The sequence below is a fragment of the Anolis sagrei genome, chromosome 1, assembly GCF_037176765.1.
Source record: "Anolis sagrei isolate rAnoSag1 chromosome 1, rAnoSag1.mat, whole genome shotgun sequence".
NCBI lineage: Eukaryota > Metazoa > Chordata > Lepidosauria > Squamata > Dactyloidae > Anolis > Anolis sagrei.
Genome location: NC_090021.1, coordinates 322083393 through 322103538, shown reverse-complemented (window position 1 = coordinate 322103538; position 20146 = coordinate 322083393). Strand labels below are relative to the sequence as shown.

At 39.9% G+C, this 20146-nt stretch overlaps 1 protein-coding gene across 8 annotated transcripts in view; it reads right to left on the bottom strand.

The window, feature by feature from the left end:
• The window catches only part of EVL (Enah/Vasp-like), a 220716-nt gene that overhangs the window by 76648 nt on the left and 123922 nt on the right, over positions 1 to 20146 (bottom strand). For all 8 annotated transcript variants that reach the window (XM_060755531.2, XM_060755513.2, XM_060755505.2 and 5 more), the window contains exons 2-3: positions 19423 to 19591; positions 12864 to 13044 (exon numbers count right to left, since the gene is read on the bottom strand). In XM_060755531.2, coding sequence (XP_060611514.2) covers positions 12864 to 13044; positions 19423 to 19591 — 350 coding nt within the window. The remainder of the gene's footprint in view (positions 1 to 12863; positions 13045 to 19422; positions 19592 to 20146) is intronic.

The window sequence follows — 20146 nt, the reverse complement described above, 5'->3', positions numbered from 1 at the left end:
GTTTCAGCCTGGCAGAAGTAAGTTACTGGCTTGTCGAATGATAGCCAAAAAATGCACTCATGACAGGTCAGTTTGTCTTACTAACACCTAGGATTTTAAAATAGACAACTCTCATTAACAGCACACTGTTACATTTCTTCTTACCAAGATCCTATTTCAGTATCATAATAACTTACCATTGTACACTTTGGCCACTGAAATAAACCATTACAGTTAAGAGTGTCCTAATTTTTGAATAATTTTTATTATGGATATATCCATAAAACAAAATCTATTTAATATCTGTTGTGACTCGATGTTAAGGAATTTTAGAATTTGTAGTTTTGTGAGGTATTTTTTTCATTTTCTGTCAGATAGTTTTGGTGCCACAACAAACTACAGATTCCAGGATTCCATAGGATGGCGCTATGGCAGTTGAAGTGGTATCAAACTGCTATAATTCTGTAATGTGGATGGTGTCAATATCAGTGATCAGGAGCTGAAATACATTTTCTAACAAATCCTAGCTTTCAAGTTTTTTACAGCTAGGGCTCTTTCACACAGCACAACTCTATGATCCAAGTTCCATCCTATGGAAGCTTGAAATCTATAGTTCAGAGAAGGGTAATAATAATAATAATAATAATAATAATAATAATAATAATAGTCGACAACAGATCCCAATTGTAGACTCTGCAAGGAAGCAGATGAAACAATAGATCACATCTTCAGCTGCTGCAAGAAGATTGCGCAGGCAGACTACAAGCAGAGGCATAACACCGTTGCTCAGATGATTCATTGGAACTTGTGCCATAAATACCATCTGCCTGGAACAAAGAACTGGTGGGATCACAAGAGTTACAGAGAATGAACACGCAAAACTCCTCTCGGACTTTCGGATTCAGACAGAGTTTTGGAGCATAATACTCCTGACCTCACAATCGTGCTAAATGCAACGTATGGATCGTCGATGTTGCAATCCCAGGTGACAACAGGATTGCAGAGAAACAACTGGAAAAGCTGACACGATATGAGGATTTAAAGATCAAACTGCAAAGACTCTGGCACAAGCCAGTAAAGGTGGTCCCAGTGGGTGCAGTGCCTAAAGACCTTGGCCTGCACTTAAACACAATCGCCACTGACAAAATTAGCTGCAGAAGGCCACCTTACTGGGATCTGCACACATTATTCGCCAATACATCACACAGTCCTAGACACTTGGGAAGTGTCCGACGTGTGATCCAACTCAACAGCCAGCAGAGTGTCTGCTGTGGACTCACTCATCTTGTTGTGTTTCAAATAATAATAATAATAATAATAATAATAATAATAATAATAACACTTTATTTGTGTTCCACCCTATCTCCCCGAGGGGACAGGATGGATTCCAGCATATACAAACACAAAGGCAAACATTCAATGCCTAGAAACAACGAAACACAGATAAAGGTAAAGGCTTCCCCTTCTGGCTCTGTGGGGTGGTACTCATCTCTATTTCCAAGCCGGCAAGACTGCATGGAGCACTGTTTACCTTCCCGTTGAGGTGGTACCTATTAATCTAATCACATTTGCATGTTTTCAAATTGCTAGGTTGGCAGAAGCTGGAGCTAACAACGGGAGCTCACCCAGTTTGCGGGCTCGAACCACTAACGTTTCAGTCAGCAAGTTCAGCAGCTCAGCGGTTTAACCTGTTGTGCCACTGAGCGTGGGGAAAAAATGCAATGATTTTTTTTAACTGTGTGCTAATTTGTATTGTCAGGTTTTTAGCTGATCTCGTTTTGGCATTGTGAGTAGCCTTGGGTTTTGTATCAGGAAAAAGCTAACATAAAAATGGAATACATATGTACAATAATTCTGTGCCTGAGAGCTCTGATACTCCACCAAACTACAAATGTCAGGATGCAGTCATAGCAGATAAAGTGGAACCATAGGGCTATAACATTTGGTAACTACATAGTTTTAGAGAAATGGGTTGACATTAGTCTACTGCAATAGGGAATGCTCTCTACCAAGATAAACATTTTTTTCCTGCGAAGGGAATAAGGGATAATTGCCAGAATATCCTGGCAAATACCATGCCAACACAAAGGGGAACAATAATTAATTACACATAGAAAAAAGCCCTTGGAAATTTTAAATATGTGGATACAGACAAAAAGTCAGCAATGAATTCGTAATTAAAATCTAACTGAAAGTCAGACAAGACAATATCAAGTGTTATATCCATCTTACTCCAGTTTCTAAATGCAATGAAGTCATCCTTTTCCCGCAGAGCTACAGAATATATTGATTCTCAAAATACTAGTCTTGAAACCAAGCCAATAAGAAACTGAGATAAAACTGAAGTACACTTTTTTTAAAAAAAAATCAAGGCTTTTACAAAAAAAAAAAAAAAGCAATCCATCTTCTGCAGACAGAAATTAAACATCTGATGAATGTCCAAATGAACTTCCCACAGCCTCAGCCAAAAATGTGGGTCAGCAACTGAATGGATCTAGTTAAAACTCTGAATAAAACATTATCAATTCATTGCTCAGTAAATTTCATGTTTTGAGTGAGACCATGTTTTCAGCAAATATATTAAATGATTCTGTAAAGTAATGACATGTTTGTCAGTGACGGGGTGAACTTGAACATGCTATAAATAAAAGGTGTGGAATTCAATCCCCCAAATAAGCTCAGTATCTTGGATAGTTGGTTGAAGTTCGTTAAGTTCAGGCTAAAATCTGGAGTAGAATCATCGCCACACTAAAACGGAAATCACCAGCTGATAATTATAACTTTAGGAGTGAATTGCCAAAGCCTGATTCTGCAATATTTCTGTAAAGACCACTGAAATAAGAATGAAAGGTTTTGTTGTTGTTTATTTCCAGTTGATTCCAACTTATGAGGACTTATCATAATACTTTCTTAGCATAATGTCTGCAGAGGAGATTTGTTGACTGTACTAGTTGACTTGTTGATTCAGGCCAAGGCATCTGATTTTTGGTGCATGTACACTTTGGAATTAATGCAATTTGACACCACTTTAACTGCCATGGCTCAATGTGATGGAATCCTGGGAGCTGTAATTTTACAAGTTCTTTAGCCTTCTCTGCCAAATAGCGTTGTGGCTTCACTAAACTACAAATTCCAAGATTCCATCACTTTGAGCTATAGCAGTGTAAATGGTGTCAAGCTACATTGATTCTAAAATGGAGAGGCAACCTTTCATGCACTACAGTGGTTCTCAACCTGGGGTCCCCAGATGTTTTTGGCCTACAACTCCCAGAAATCCTAACAGCTGGTAAACTAGTTGGGATTTCTGGGAGTTGTAGGGCAAAACATCTGGGGACCCAAGGTTGAGAACCACTGCACTAAAATGTATATGAATATGACTATAAAGTGAAAAGCAACATGGTATTAGTGATGAGTATGGGAATACTAAGGAAAAGACAGCCCTCCCTATCCACATATTCTACATCTACAGATTCAACCATCCACGGCTTGAAAAAATTATAACAGCAGCAAAATTCCAAAAAAACCCAAAACCCAACAACAACTGATTTTGCCATTTTATATACGGAACAGAATTTTTACTATGCCATTGCATATTCCAGGACTTGTGCATTAACCAGAAAGTTTAACGCTATACACTGAACTAATCTAACAGGAGCTAATGATCACAGTAGTTAGCTGATATGATGGATCATGCAACAAATAATTGGGGAGGATTCTTTGAACTGCCAGATGAACATTTCTGCACCGGCAGAAAGACAGATGACACTTATTAATAATAAAAATAATGTGTTAATTCTAATTATTAGTCCCAACTGGAGTTAGATTCACTGAATCAAAATCAGTAAATCATTTATGTATGTTCTGTTGATTCGGTGTAAGGACTAACAATTGGCTATGGTGTCATATTTATGTGTGTGAGTGTGCGTGCATGCGTGCAACTTTAAGTCATTTTTTGACTTATGGCAACCCAATGAATTTCATAGGGTTTTCTTAGGCAAGGAATATTCAGAGGTGGTTTTGTCAGTTCCTGAAATATTATTTATTTGTTTATTTATTTAAAGTATTTATATCCCATCCTTCTCACCCCGAAGGGGACTCAGGGCGGAGCACAACATATAAACGGCAAACATTCAATGTTGAAACATATTAGACCATACACATACAAAAGCATTAAAATAACTTATCTTGGCGTTAAAATCCACTAGTTAAAACTGTCTCAACAACCATATCGAATTTGGCTGGCATACTAAGGGTTCCTATCGCTGCCTCATTGCACAGTCCCAAAGGCTTGGTCCCACAGCCACGTTTTTATCATCCTTCTAAAGGACAAGAGGGAGGGGGCTGACCTGATCTCATTAGGAAGGGAGTTCCATAGCCAAGGGGCAATTACTGAGAAGGCCCTGTCTCCCCGCCAAATGCACATGTGATGTTAGTGGGACCGAGAGGATTCACCGGCAGTTTCCCATCCAAGTACTAAGAATACCTGCCTTTACTTAGCTTCCAAGATCAGATGGGATCAGGTGCCTTTTGGGTATTTTAGGCCCCATAGACAAGCTACAAGACTCTTTAAAGTTAGAGATGGCACAGACTGAACTAGCAACGTGCTATATACAAAATCTATATTCCACACTGGAGTTCATTTTAAACAACTTAATGTATAAACAGTACAAGCGCAGAGGTAACTAAATTCAATTTAAACTTGTAGTCAAACTTTCATGGAAATGTGCTAAACAGGATTAAGAGGAAGGACTGCACAACAGATCAAAAGCAATTACTCTTCCCTATTTAGCTCTCCAAGTCCACGTGTTGAGGACAGCCTCAAGGGGGACCATTGTATGCCACCACTTGTGAGTCAGCCATGTGACATCAGGCGCAACCCCATTAATTGTTCTACACATAAAAACCCTCCATTCCATTAGGACAAAAGAATGGCTGCAGAGAGGGTGACATCCCACAAGAACCTGGGTAGAAAGCTCCAAGCGTAAGCATCTGCATTGTAGGAAAGGCCATTTAAGAGAGCAGAACACCTTTTATAAATTGAGTATCCTAAATACGAGTGTTTCTCAAATTGTGGGTCCCCAGGTGTTTTGGCCTACAACTCCCAGAAATCTCAGCCAGGTTACCAGCTGTTAGGATTTCTGGGAGTCGAAGGCCAAAATATCTGAGGACCCACAGGTTGAGAACCACTGCTATACACTCATGTACAACCTTAAAAACCTGGACTGACTTATCCATGGGTCAATATAAATACTATACTTTAACCTTTACCAAAAAAAAAAAAAAGTTGTCTTGGGGGAACCCAAAATAAGTACTGGTGTTCTCTACAGTGGGCAAATGTGAACAGCAACAGCTCATCTTCTAGGGTAGCATTGGTGCATTCTCTATTAGTGGTCATTTCTCTTGACTTATCCACGAGTCGTATAAAAATCCATAATTTTGGCCCCAAAATCAGACCTTGACTTATACATGAGGTCAACTTACACATGTGTACATATGGTAAATCCACATGCCAAGCACTTGCTTCTTTGCAAGAGATGGGCATCTTTTGCTAGCCACTGAAAAAGGCAGCAGCATTAGTGTATCAGCACAAAGAAACTCTTCTAAATTCTCTTCATTGTCTTGATTCAATCTATATCAATTCTCTGCATCTTCTTGCTAGTTTTGTTTTGTTTTGTTTCTGGAGAACTTTTTTCTCTCTCAATGTCATGAAAACATAAAGAAACTTTCCCACAAGTAGCAATATTTTTAAACACACTTCAAAGTGGTTCTATGGGAAATCCTGTGTGCTTCACAAATATAAATAACTCATTTTCCTGTTTCATTTTCAGACAGAGAGGATGAAGAGACTCTGTTCCATGCTCTCAGCAGCTAAATAAGATACTAGATGGGAACAGGAAGAAATCATGCAGCCCTGTATTACAGTACCACAAGTATTTCTCCTCACTGGGTTGTTGTAGGTTTTTTCGGGCTATATGGCCATGTTCTAGAGGCATTCTCTCCTGACGTTTCCCCTGCATCTATGGCAAGCATCCTCAGAGGTAGTGAGGATGCTTGCCATAGATGCAGGTTAAATGTCAGGAGAGAATGCCTCTAGAATATGGCCATATAGCCCGAAAAAACCTACAACAACCCAGTGATTCCGACCATGAAAGCCTTTGACAATACATTTCTCCTCACTGACTAGGACTATGCCATATACTCCCAACATTTCACTGATCAAAACTGGGATACATGATGTTGCGTGGCCATGTAACATCAGATTGCTGCTCAGAGGTTTTGGTGGGAAATGCTAAAAGAGGTCGGCATATTGATTCAGCATCAAGTCCTGATGGTAGCTATTTTACTATTCACCAAGGTGGCATTAGGCAAAAGCATTTTCAATCCAATGGGCTTGCTTGAATGGGTATATACTGATTACTAGCTGTCCCATGCCCCACGTTGCTGTGGCTCAGTCTGTGTATATGTGTTTTCTGTGTGTATATATTTGTGTATGTGTGTGTGTGTGTATGTGTGTGTGTTTGCATTTATATATATAAATATGTGTGTGTGTGGTTTTGTGCATGCATTGTAATGTATTTTCTATGGCTTTTAAAATATCTTCTGGTGTGTTTTTCAGTGTTTTTATGAGTGATAGTCACTCATTGGCCTGATAGGTGTCTTGTGTCCAAATTTGGTATCAATTCACCCAGTGGTTTTTGATACTTCTTTGTAATTTGTTAGTTGTATGTATAGTCAAAAACTAAAAATAACACTCTAAAATAACTCAGTGGTATCAGCTGATTGGAGCCCGGGTTAAACTGCTGAGCTGTTGAACTTGTTGACTGAAAGGTCGGTGGTTCAAATCTAGGAAGCGGGGTGAACTCCCACAGTTAGCCCCAGCTTCTCCCAACCTAGCAGTTCAAAAACATGGAAATGTGAGTAGATCAATATGCTGGCCACATGACTCTGGAGGCGTCTACGGACAATGCTGCTCTTCAGCTTAGAAATAGAGATGAGCACCCCCCCCCCCCAGAGTCAGACACAACTAAGATTAATGTCAAGGAGAAACCTTGAAAGTCACTCTTAAAATCAGAACCTACGATGCCCCTGTGTTCTTGTCTTGTGACCATTTGGTTCTTGCCATTAGCTAATAAGTGTTTAATCTTTTCGCAGAATACGCTTCCATCCTATCCTAATTATATGCGAAGTACCACTGAAAGATAAAAGTAAAGATGAAAGCTTTTCAGACACTTGAATGCTCATAACAGTAATTGCTTATGGTGCATGCATATTTTTTCTGTGTCCTGTCGTGGTCGGTTCTCTTACTACTTCAAGGATAAGCCAGAATAAGTCCCTGGAAGAACAGCTGACTGGTATAAGAGATGTGGAAATACTGTGTTATGATTATTGTGGGTACCTTTCCCACAATATGCTTTGAAATGGCAAGTAAGTAGAGTATGATCCTCATATCTGCGGAATCCTCATATTCATTTTCACTTATCCATGGTTCATTCGCTTAGATCCACCTGTACAAGCTATATACTCCTCTTAGGACCTCTGTCTTCCATATCCAGTAAACCTCAATCTATTCATCCAGGTCCAATCCTTTACTGCAACTATTCAGTGCTATCATAGCCTCTTTGCTACCAGTTGTAGATAGATGGAGTTGGGTATCGTTAGCAAACTGAAGTCCAAAATCACAGATGACATCTCACAGTGGCTTCCTATGGATGTTGAAAATAATAGGGAATAGTATTGACTCCACATAGAAATAGCCAAAAGACTGAATAACAATCCTTGGCACCACCCCATGCAGGCCCGTAGCCAGGATTTCATTTCGGGGGGGGGGGGGGTGTGAATTTTTTTCAGGGGGGGGGTTTGGGGGGGCTGAGTTTCAGGGGGGGGGCTGAGTCTGAGTGAAAGAGGGTCTAGCCTAGCAAACCTTTTGTATCATTACCCCAATACCCCCATGCATATGGGATATATTGAGTATGGTGATCAGATCATGATATGAATAAACATAACAGTTTAAATAATGCACCAGTAAGGCCTTTTCGCGAACCACCATGAGAATTTCGGGGGGGAGGTGAAGCCCCTCAAGCCCCCCCCCCCCCCCCCGGCTACATGCCTGACCCCATGTGAACATTTTGACAAGAAAAACTTTAAACCTGGTCTGAAGGCAGATTGGAATGGGTCCAGGTAATCAATTTCATCTAAGAAAGACTGGAGTTGAATGTCCACCACGTCATTTAGGACCTACTTAGAAAGGGAAGAGAGACTGGCCTAAAACTATCTAGGAAGGTGGGATCCCAATAAGTGTTTTCCAACAAAAGTCTTGTAATTGCTTCTTTTGGAGAGGTTGGAACATGGCCCTCTTTCCTCTTGCCTTTGTCTCCCAAGGACCTAATTTGTCACCTTATCACCACACGTTTTGCATTTCTATGCTGTTCACAACACACACACACAGAATCTGCCTATAAAGGTGTGTTATGAGGCACTTCACTCTGTACATCTCAGGAAGTCTATGAAAGGTTATGTTACCAACTTCATTTTCTCAATTAAACTTTAAGGTGCTACTGATATTGCATACTGGTATTCCAGACTAACACAGCTATGTCTCTGAACTCTGCTACCTTTGTTGTCACTGCTGCCTAATATCATGCCATGTAAGGCAGTGACAAAAAATTAGATAGCCCTACAGATGTTGTGAGACTGCCTCTCCCAGCATTCCACATCCCTTGGCTTTGCAAGATAGGACTGACAGACCTTGCTACTCATCCTTAAAATTGACAGTTGGCTAATGTCTGTCTTACATTTTCTCATGAATACATAACCTTTTGCAAACACTGCACAGCAAGATAAATTTAGAACACTGATGCACTCCGCAGTGACAGATAACTCTTCTCCATGACTTCTCCAAAAAGTTGATTTTTAGGGCATAAGGAATCCTTTAATAGGTCCTGCCCATTGGATTCCTTCTGGTCGCTTCTGGAATCCACGACATACGAGTGTGGAGAAGAGCAAACTACTGACCACCTGCTGCAATGCAACCTGAGCACTGCTACACGCACAATGGAGGACCTCCTTGTGGCAACACCAGAGGCACTCCAAGTGGCCAGATACTGGTCAAAGGACATTTAATCAACTACCAAGCTTGCAAACTTTGTGTTTTGTATGTATGTTTGTTTTGTTAAAAATGTAATACAAATGTCCGGTTGCTCCTGACACGATAAATAAAAATAAAATAAATTGGATTCCTTGATGAACAAGGTATATGAAGAAACTACATCAATCCCAGAGCTGCTAGCAAGTAAATCAACTATTGGTCCAAATTAATGTACTGTATTCGCCAATACTCACAGAACATGAGGGAATTTCTTAGGCCTGCATACAACACTCTAGATCACACTGCATTATAACTGATGGGCAAGGTTCACTTAAAGCAGGGGTCCTCAAACTAAGGCCCGAGGGCCGGATACGGCCCTCCAAGGTCATTTACCCAGCCCTCGCTCAGGGTCAACCTAAGTCTGAAACGACTTGAAAGCACACAACAAGAACAACAACAATCCTATCTCATCAGCCAAAAGCTGGCCCACACTTCCCATTGAAATACTAATAAGTTTATATTTGTTAAAATTGTTCTTCATTTTAATTATTGTATTGTTTTAAAGTGTTTTTTGTACTACAAATAAGATACGTGCAGTGTGCGTAAGAATTCATTCACATTTTTTCAAATTATAATCCAGCTTTCCAACAGTTTGAGGGACTGTGACCTGACCCTCGACTTAAAAAGTTTGAGGAACCCTGACTTAAAGTGTGTAATGCACAGATATCTATGGCAACAACCAACAAAACAACAATGTATGTGCGTGGCTCGCAAAACTCTGACTCAGAGTAGGTTACTTCATGCTGTATTACTATGTCAAAAAGACTTCCAAATTCAGAGTAGTAAAAGTACAATTCTCATATTATAATTCAACTAAGGATATACTATTCACAAAATAAGTAACAGGCATATAGAAAAGCATATAGAAACAACCAGTCCTAATAAGTCCTGGAGCTGCGAAAGGTCTTGAGTCCAATACCAGTGGTAGTAAAAAAAAAAAGACTGACTTAAACCCATCTCTGAAGCTTCATCCTTAAAACTTTTGCATATTAATGTCACAGATTTGGAAACCTCCTGCTGAGCTACCATCTTTCTGCAAATCTGCAAGACTTCTTGGAGTTTTGCTTAAACAGTAGCCCAACATAAAGTGAACCCTTATACTTTGATGACACATCTGAACAGTCATGAAGCTTGCGCTCAGCAGAAACAAGTTTCTATTTTAACAGGAACACTGTCATATGATGGCATTGCAGGAGACGAGAAAACAAGAGACTCTCCCTCAGGATTTTTCTGTGCTCTGGTTTGAATGTCAGAGCATTGCTGGTCGGGAAAGGTGGACGCACAGTTTCTGTCAAGAGTTTTACTGCAGACTTCGTGTGTTCCCCAATTATTAAAATAGTAGGAAACAAACAGAAAATTACACAGTGAACTTCTTTTGGAGAGAGATCAAAGAACGTGACTATTGTTTAGAGCAGTGGTTCTCAACCTGGGGCCCCCAAATGTTTTTGGCCTACAGCTCCCAGAAATCTCAGCCAGTTTATCAGCTGTTAGGATTTCTGGGAGTTGTAGGCCAAAAACATCTGGGGACCCCAGGTTGAGAACCACTGGTTTGGAGAAACCTGAAAATATATGGATGTAATGCATACACAGAGGTGGCCCTAGGTAATTTTCAACGGTAAGCAAACAGTATTTTGCCCCCCCCCCCCCCAACCAATCACTGATATATATATTTTCTGTTTGTCGTGGGAGTTCTGTGTGCCATATCTGGTTCAATTCCATCATTGGTGGAGTTCAGAATGTTCTTTGATTGTAGCTGAACTATACATCCCAGTAACTACAACTCACATATGTCAAGGTCTATTTCCCCCCAAAGAGCGGCTCAAGAGCGCCCCTGGGCAAAAGCAACTATACTGCAAATGCTTACTTTGCGTAATGGGTTGAGCCGCCCCTGTGCATACATAAAAACTGAAAACTGGACAGAACTGCTCCTATATTCTAAATTTAATTTTACATACAACCTTTGGAACATGCTGCCCCCCCCCCCCCCCCCCAAATGGCTGCATAATACAAACAGGTCCCACTCAAAGCACACCAAGTGCTAAGAATTCTCCCTTCTATCCCATTCCAGCCAGCAGATTGATTTTGACCACATAAGTGGGTGTTTCAGTTAAGTAAGCAGCAAGAGGAATGCTGCCAAAAATCTGACTCGTAGGCCTTGCAAACATCTAAACACTGAAGTGTCGAGAAGCTGGTTTATGAAGTAAACCAAGGTTTGAAATAGGATATCCAAGAATATTCTAAGGCGCCCAAATGACGCGTTTCTTTCTTTCTTTCTCCAGAACTGTACTTACGTTGCACCCCGCACATTATGTTTACTTTCTAGATTATTGTTTCAGAGATCTGGGGGGGGGGGGGGGTAGGCCAGACTCATCCTGTTCTTTTGTAGTTATCTGGACTTCCGAAATCCAAAATATTCCAAAATTGTCCACACAGGTAGCTCAGATAGTGACACTTTTGCTTTCTGTTGGTTAAATGTTTTGTTTCATGCACAAAACTATTTAAAATGTTGTATACGCTTACATTCGAGTTATATTTGTAATATAATGTAATTGTATACAACATTTTAAATAGTTTTGTAGACATAAGTCTACTTTATCAGATGCATGAAATGAAGTGCATTTCATGGAAAAGTAAGAGTTTCCAAAATGGGCAACTCCAACCTGGGAGGAGAAGCAGAGTGAGGGAGGCTTTGGAAAACAAAACACACTATTAAGGGAGGAGAGAGAAATATATCATATATTGCAAGCAATGGCTCCGAGCCTTGACCTCATTATAAGCCGAGGGAGACTTTATCACCTAAAAAAAGGGGCTGAAAAACTCAGCTTATGTTCAAGTATGTCTTTGAATGTTGACACCTAGGAATGCAAATCTTCTAATCCTCCTGGGTCAACCTGAACCTAAGCTCTTCAGCAGAAGGAAGCCAGGTCAATGTTTGTAGCTGAATGTAAGTGCAGTTTTAAAGAACTGACTATTTATTGAATATATAAACTTTCATAAAGTTCATAAGGTTTACTAGGCAGCATCCCAACACGCATTTATTTTAAACCAAATCATATTAATTTCACAAGAACTTGACTTGCGATAAACACATTTAAAACTTGCAGCCTTAAACACTCACCCTAACTTTGGCAATACTGAAATCAAACAATGACAGATGACGAAGCTAGAACTCTGACCTAAAGATTTCGCAATCTCAAATGTCATCTTGGAAAGCAACCACAGAATGTCTGGGAGAAAGCCAAAGAAGGCATCCTGGAGAGCAGGAAATTATACAAGATACTATGACCAGATCCAAGAAAAATCCCAGTGCCAGGATCTCATCATAAAACCAATGTGATGTTGCTGCTCTAACAATATACCAAAACACCTGAAATAATATACTACCACTGAAACACATTCAACTTGTATAGCAGCAATGGCCATATCGCACACTAGATGGTAAATTCATTACTGCACTTCCACTACCATAATACAGTGATAAAATCTGAAGCGCATACCATCTTCAAATGAGACCCTACAGCAGGAATGGACAAATTGTGGTCTGTGGACTGTATGCGGTCCCAAAGCCCCACTACCAGCAGTCCCACAAAGCCATCTAATTAAAAAAAATCAGGATCATTTTTTGGTAATCTTGTTCCCAAACCACTCAAACCCCCAATATTTGAAAACACATAGAAATAACCCAAATGCAGCCCTACAAGAACCCTAGAAGAGGTTCAAAGGCAGACGCTCCTCTTACCTCCATCTTGTTGCGAGTTCATGATATTCAGAGCAAACAACATGGCATTTGAGAATGTGGTTGCCTCTTCCTTGCTAGCGAAGTTTAATCCATACACTTGCCGTGCGTCACGCCATTGATGGAATGTTGGCGTTGCTTGATTGTACTTCAATCCTTTCACAATTGAATAATTAATCACTACCTGAAATTGAAATAGAGGAGATTAATAATTGTGGCCGAGGAAGAAAAAATAAACATGGATGCTTTCCTCCTAAATCAGCAATTCATCTACTGCTGTTTTTTATTGTTACATAAAGCTGTCTTTTAGCTATGTTCTAATAACTTGCCATTTGAATGTACTGTTGTCCCTACATATTTGTGGGCTTAACTTTTGCAGATTTGATTATTTGTGGATTTGATTAATATTGTGTCGCTAGGAATCCAGAAATCTCTAGTTTACTGCTTCTTAAACAAATTCCCTTAGCTCAATGTTGGGGTCCCTCAAAAATTTGCAACAGTAAAAGGTTTCTGAATGTCACCTAGTGGCTGTCCTAGACATTTACACAAATCTGTTGTCCATTGTTTATAGTGGAGTCTGCAGAAGATGATTCAGCTGTACTTCATAAAAAAAAAAAATCAGCCTTTTTAGCAATGTTTGTTATCAGTAAAATGTCTTAAACTGTTTCACTTGGGACCCTTTTTGGCCTGAGAAATGTCTATGTGACCCCAGGTGTATAAGTATATAAAATAGGTATAAAATCATTTATACCTATTTTATATACCTATACACCTGGGGTCACATAGACATTTCTCAGGCCAAAAAGGGCCCCAAATGAAACAGTTTAAGAAGTCCTGCTCTGGATCATACAGTGCAACTCTGGAGGATTTTGAGCACAGAGCCAAATTCTAGACCTAGAGATTCCCAGAGAGGTATTCAGTCAAGCTTAAAAGATAATGTTCTTTAATCCATGGTATTTCCATGAAAATGAAAATCCAGTCTGCAAACTCCTTCCTCTTTATTTGTTTATTTTATTTCCGCAGAGCTAACCAGCCCTGCCCCTTATTGGTGCTAATGTTGGAGAGTGGATGAACAACAAATTTTATTTATTTATTTAAAACATTTATATTCCACCCTTCTCACCCCAAAGGGGACTCAGGGCCAAGCACAGCATATATACGGCAAACATTCAACGCCGGGACAAGAATTCATATATGCATACATAAACATTAAAAACATTTATTTCAATATTACAATACACCATTTAAATCCCCATACCATACGTACCCCAGTACTAATTTGTCCACCTGATGCACATTATCCCATCCCCCAGAAAAGATTAACCCTATTGTGTTTCCCACCTGAGTCTCCCACTGGATACATTGCTCTATTTACCTATCTCACCCTGGGATTTTACAATTTTCTTCTTTATATTTGGCCCAGCCCACTATGTTCAATTCTGTGATCATTTTTTGTTTATTTTATTGCATTATTTTGTTATTCTTGCACTTCGTTTGATGTTATTGAATGTTATTATTTGTCTGTATGGATTTTATTTTGCTTTATTGTAATTCCCGGGCTTGGCCTCATGTTAGCTGCTCTGAGTCCCCTCGGGGAGATGGTAGCAGGGTATAAATAAATATTATTATTATTATTATTTGAAACACACAAGATAAGTCCACAGCAGGCACTCTGTTGGCTGTTGTTGCGGATCACATGGCAGACACTTCCCAAGTGTCTAGGACTGTGTGAAGTATTGGTGAATACTGCGTACAGATCCCAGTAAGGTGGCTTTCTGCAGCTGGCAGATGGTAATTTTGTCAGCGCCAATTGTGTTTAAGTGCTGGCCAAGGTCTTTAGGCACTGCACCCAGTGTGCTGATCACCACTGGGACCACCTTTACTGGCTTGTGCCAGAGTCTTTGCAGTTTGATCTTTAAATCCTCACATCATATCAGCTTTTCCAGTGGTTTCTCTTCAATCCTGCTGTCACCTGGTATTGCAACATTGAATATTATTGTTGTTGTTGTTGATGTTATTAGTGGTCCCTGGTCAAAGTGGTCCCCGTTCAAGTGGGCCTTGGTCAAAGTGGGCGCTGGTCAAAAAAAGGTTGGGAACTACTGGTTTAAGTTAACTCCAACATAAGGTAATTGAATTATAGAATTTTCTAGGAAATATTTATTTCAGAGGGGATTTGCAATTGCTTTTCTGTTGGGTTAAGAAATGAGACTTGCCCAAAGTGACCTAGTGGGTTTCCATGGCTAGATGGGGATTCAAACACTAATTTCCGAGAAACCTAGTTTTGCATTCAAAACAAACCAAGCTACCAACGTAATGTTTCTATACAGTGCTTATTCATTTTTTACACTATAGATAACATTAGAGGAAAATCAGCTGAAAACAAAAAAAGCATTTGCAAATAACATTAAAACACAAGCAACGTAACCATACAATCTCAGAACAAAGCAACAAGAAAGGAAACATGTCCTTGTTTTCATTTTTTCAATATTTCTGAAACAGAAAGCCTGCCAACAGTTTTTGAAGGGTCAAATTATATTAAAAATGAATCATGCAGTGTATATCTACATTTTCCTTACAAGTACATGCATGGGGGTTAGGGAATCATGTGCCATGTAGAATTACAACATGTGTCCCCTACAGAGTCTCACCCCTAAATCCTGCCAATGTCCCAGCTAAAATTTGTTGATGTCAATGGAAAGGGAATGAAGACTCAGTCTATAAATTTGAGCTGGGTTTCTTAGCACTTCATTACTTGTAGCTCCACTGTGCTTTGCACCCCACTGAAGCCTGTCTCATACAAGACAGCTAGGGAAAAAGAAATGACAGGGTTAGGGAAAGCAGGAGTTACACGAAAGAGTGAAAGAAAACCCAGCAACTCTTGTATTCTCTCTGCACAATGCAGAAACAACACTAGTCTTTATAGTCTGGTTGCTATCTAAAATAGGGGTTGAAATCTAGCATGGCTTCAGCGTTAGACAATGTGCAAAAACTATGTGTTAGTAAATACTGTTATTCACCTTCAGGGAAGAGTGTTGGTTTTTTTTAAAAAAAAATAAAATAATGTTTTCATCTTCGAGGGAACTGTTTTGGCAGGGAAAAATGTGCAGAGTGCCAGTATATGAAATCTCAACATTTCAGAGAACAAAGGATTATATTACGGCTTATATTAGGTCAGGATATTTATCTTTCTAGTGCAGTTCGAGTTGAGAATCCCTTATACGGAATTACATCTAAAATAGTCCACATAGGTAGCTGAGATAGTGACTCTCCTTGCTTTCTGATGGTTATACTAAATTTGTTTAATGCACAAAATTGTTAAAATACTGTCTTAAATTTCCTTCCAATGATCATTAATGCATTTTTGTTTCATGTTTAATAGGAGTTTAACAATGGGTTAAACCCTTGTGCTGGCAGGACTGAAGACCGACAGGTTGGAGGTTCGAATCCGAGGAGAGTGTGGATGAGCTCCCTCTGTCAGCTCCAGCTCCCCATGCGAGGTCATGAGAGAAGCCTCCCACAAGGATGGTGAAACATCAAAACATCTGGGTATCCCCTGAGCAATGTCCAATTCTCTCACACCAGAAGCAACTTGCAGTTTCTCAAGTTGCTCCTGACACAAAAAAGTATAATAATAATAATAATAATAATAATAATAATAATAGTTTAGAGTTGAGTATCCTATCCAACTTATTTATCCGAACGTATCTCAGCCTATCAGCCCACCAGGACCCTAAGATCTTCTGGGGAGTCCCTGCTCTCTATCCCGCCGGCTTCACAAGTGCGGCTGGCGGGAACGAGAGACAGGGCCTTTTCTGTGGTGGCCCCTCGGCTTTGGAACACCCTCCCCATAGAGGTACGATCAGCCCCCTCGCTGATGGTGTTTCGGAAGAGATTGAAGACATGGATGTTTAAACAAGCATTCGGTTAATCCGTTGCAACGAATTTTGATGACTAAAGGATTGGTAATCATGGACGACGAATTTTGGATTGCGATTCCAGTTACGAGATGCATAGGATTATTATTGGTGGCCCAATAATTTGTATTGTATATGTGTTTTATGCTTTTAAATTGAATACTGTTTTTTAAGTGTTGTAAACCGCAATGAGTCGCCGACTTAGGCTGAGATATTAGCGGTATACAAGCGTATTAAATAAATAAATAAATAAATAAATAAATAAATAAAATAAATGATGTTTCACGCAACTCCAGATATTCCAAAATCTGAAATCCAAACACATCTACTCCCAAGCACATGGATAAGGGATACTCAACCTGTACTCCATGTTACAACAGGCTGCATTTACTGGTAATAAATAATAAACATATTTTAAAACCATTCTTTGGTATATGCATAATTTTACCATTTATTAAAGACGAAAACCAGTATGCATGCTTTTTTCATGACAGGAGCAACTTGAGAAACTGCAAGTCGCTTCTGGTGTGAGAGAATTGGCCGTTTGCAAGGACGTCCCACAATGATGTTTTACTATCCTTGTGGGAGGCTTCTCTCATGTCCCCGCATGGGGAGCTGGAGCTGACAGAGGGAGCTCAACCAAGTCTCTCCGGATTTGACCTGCTGACCTGTCAGTCAGCAGTCCTGCTGGCACAAGGGTTTAACCCATAGCACCACCGGGGGCTCCTAGTTTCCATACTAATAAGATGATACTAGTAAGATATCAACTAAAAAAAATCTGAATATGTGATACCAGAGCATCTTCAACATTTTTCATGCCATGCTGGCATACTGGGTTTGCAACCTCAAGTGGTAGAAAATACTCTGTTGGATCTCATTTTCCCTTTTGATTTGGTAGATCACAATGGGGTTTTTTGGGGGTCCTCACCTCCAACTTTAAAGGTCCCAGGTTGCAGACTGGGCCATATGCCTGAAACAGACCCATACCTACCTTTCTCTTGTTCCCATCATGATTTGTTGACATACATGTATGCTATCCAGATTTTTTCCTCTACACAAAACAAATACGTGGTATTAACTCTTTCCTCCCTGTACAAATTTCTGGCAAATTCTTCAAAAATGACTGACTTTTTTATTTCCATTGAAATGGAAATAAACCCAACTTAGTTTTTTGAACCCAACTTAGTTTTTTAGAATGGAAATTTGAAGATAAATATTTCTGAAACTGAAAATATAGCCATCAAGCAAAATCAGCACTTTTTAAAAAGGCTCATTTTCCCCTTTTATTTTATAAAGAACAACTGAATCATTTGCTGCATATGGCTGCTAACAAATTCATGTAAACATCTAAAACAGCCACAAGGTGGCAAGCTACACAAATTTTTCATGACACCCCAAATTCAGAAGAAGGATCTCAAATGGGGTCATGACCCCATGGTTAACAAACTTTGGTGTAGGTCACTGGAGTCTTCCAATAGCCCTATGATATGGGGCTCCATAGACCAACATGGCTCCATATTTCTCTCTGGAGTTTCACCTTATATCCCGGCAACTGCATATAGCTTGGATGTGCAGTTCATTCAGCAAAACAAATAGATACATCAAATGAAAGACAAGAATATACTGTAGCTCAGCAATGGAGAAACTGTTTTGTGTACAAAAGGACCAGAATTAAGTCCCAAAGAAGGGTTCTTCTTTGAAAACTCGTTTGGGAACAAAATTGAGGACTTTGATGGATTTTTGGTGGGGTAATCAAAACTAATTTGAGCTTTCAGGTAACTAAAGGGAGCTGAAGGTAAAGGCTTCCCCTGACATTAAGTCTAGTCATGTCCGACTCTGAGGGATGGTGCCCATATTCATTTCTAAGTCGAAGAGCAGGTGTTGTCCGTAGACATCTCCAAGGTCAAGTGGCCAGCATGACTGCATGCAGCACTGTTACCTTCCCGTCAGAGCAGTACCTATTGATCTACTCACATTTATGTTTTTGAACTGCTAGGTTAGCAGAAGCTGGGGCTGACAGCGGGAGCTCACCCCACTCCCAGGATTCAAACCACCAACCTTTCAGTCAGCAAATTCAGCAGCCCAGTGGCTTAATTTATTATTTATTTATTTATTTCAAATATTTGTACCCCGCCCTTCTCAACCCTGGGGGGGGGGGGGGGACACCCACTAAGCCACCAGAAGGCCATGCAGAGAGCTACAAGGAGGCAAAACAAGGCATTGGTCTCCATAAGAATTTGATTCAACTCTTGATATATTCCTTCAGTCCTCAAATTTCCAGCATTGCAAAGAGTGATAGCCTGAAAATAATTCAAACCTAGAATTCCCAGGTTTGTTGTGTTCATACAGTCTGTCCCCCTCTTCTATGGACATTTAACCTCTATGTCTAAATGCTTAACTGAAGCTTAAGTCACTGCAATGCTAGAAATTTGAAAACCAAAAGAGAAGGAGGCAGAACTCTTAATTGAACATTAACTTGTTTAATCTTTTTGAGAGTTTTTGGAATAGCAACTGATTTAATTTTTCCAACTTCATCAAATGTAGGGTGCTGAATGGGAAAGGTAGGGGATCTAGGCAACTTGGGAAAGAGAAAAGGATCCCTGTAAGAGCAGAGGAAGAAAAAATTGAGAAAGTCACAAATTACTCACTTGCTGATCCTGAAGTTTAACTCCAACTACTCTAAATGTGTTACTGGCAGTGTTGTGGTAAATGTTGATTCGGCTGAAGCCTTGTTGACCGGGCTTTATAGGCACCCATTTCTTACTGGTATCGTCATAGACCATAACTGACGCCCGGGCTTGGCAAATACTCTGTTCACTGAAAAAGAGAGAGGAGAGGGGGAAAAAAAATCATAAATGATAAGGCAATGAGGGAAAGATATGTGTCAAATATTTTATAATCTGCCCAGCATTTTCCACCAAACTGATGAATTCACAGAATCCCACAAATTGAATCTTGTTGTCCTCCAAAACATTGCTGAATTTTTAAATAATAACCCATGAGGGATACATTCCCAGACTTCGCGTGAATATATGATACTGAAGATAATAGTGAAACCTATTGAAATGAAAATTTGTGGCCCAAGAATACAATAAAATCACGCAGGAAGACCTGGAAAATGACTAGAGATTATATATTTTGTCAGATGGGGACCCCTGAGACAACTGGCACTGGTTCTGTGGATACAAGGGTCAATTCTAAAATCATAGAGTTGGAAGAGACCTTTGTGGGCCATCCAGTCCAACCCCCTGCCAAGAAGCAGGAAAATTGCATTCAAAGCACCCCCGACAGATGGCCATCCAGCCTCTGCTTAAAAGCTTCCAAAGAAGGAGCCTCCACCACACTCCAAGGCAGAGTGTTCCACTGCTGAAC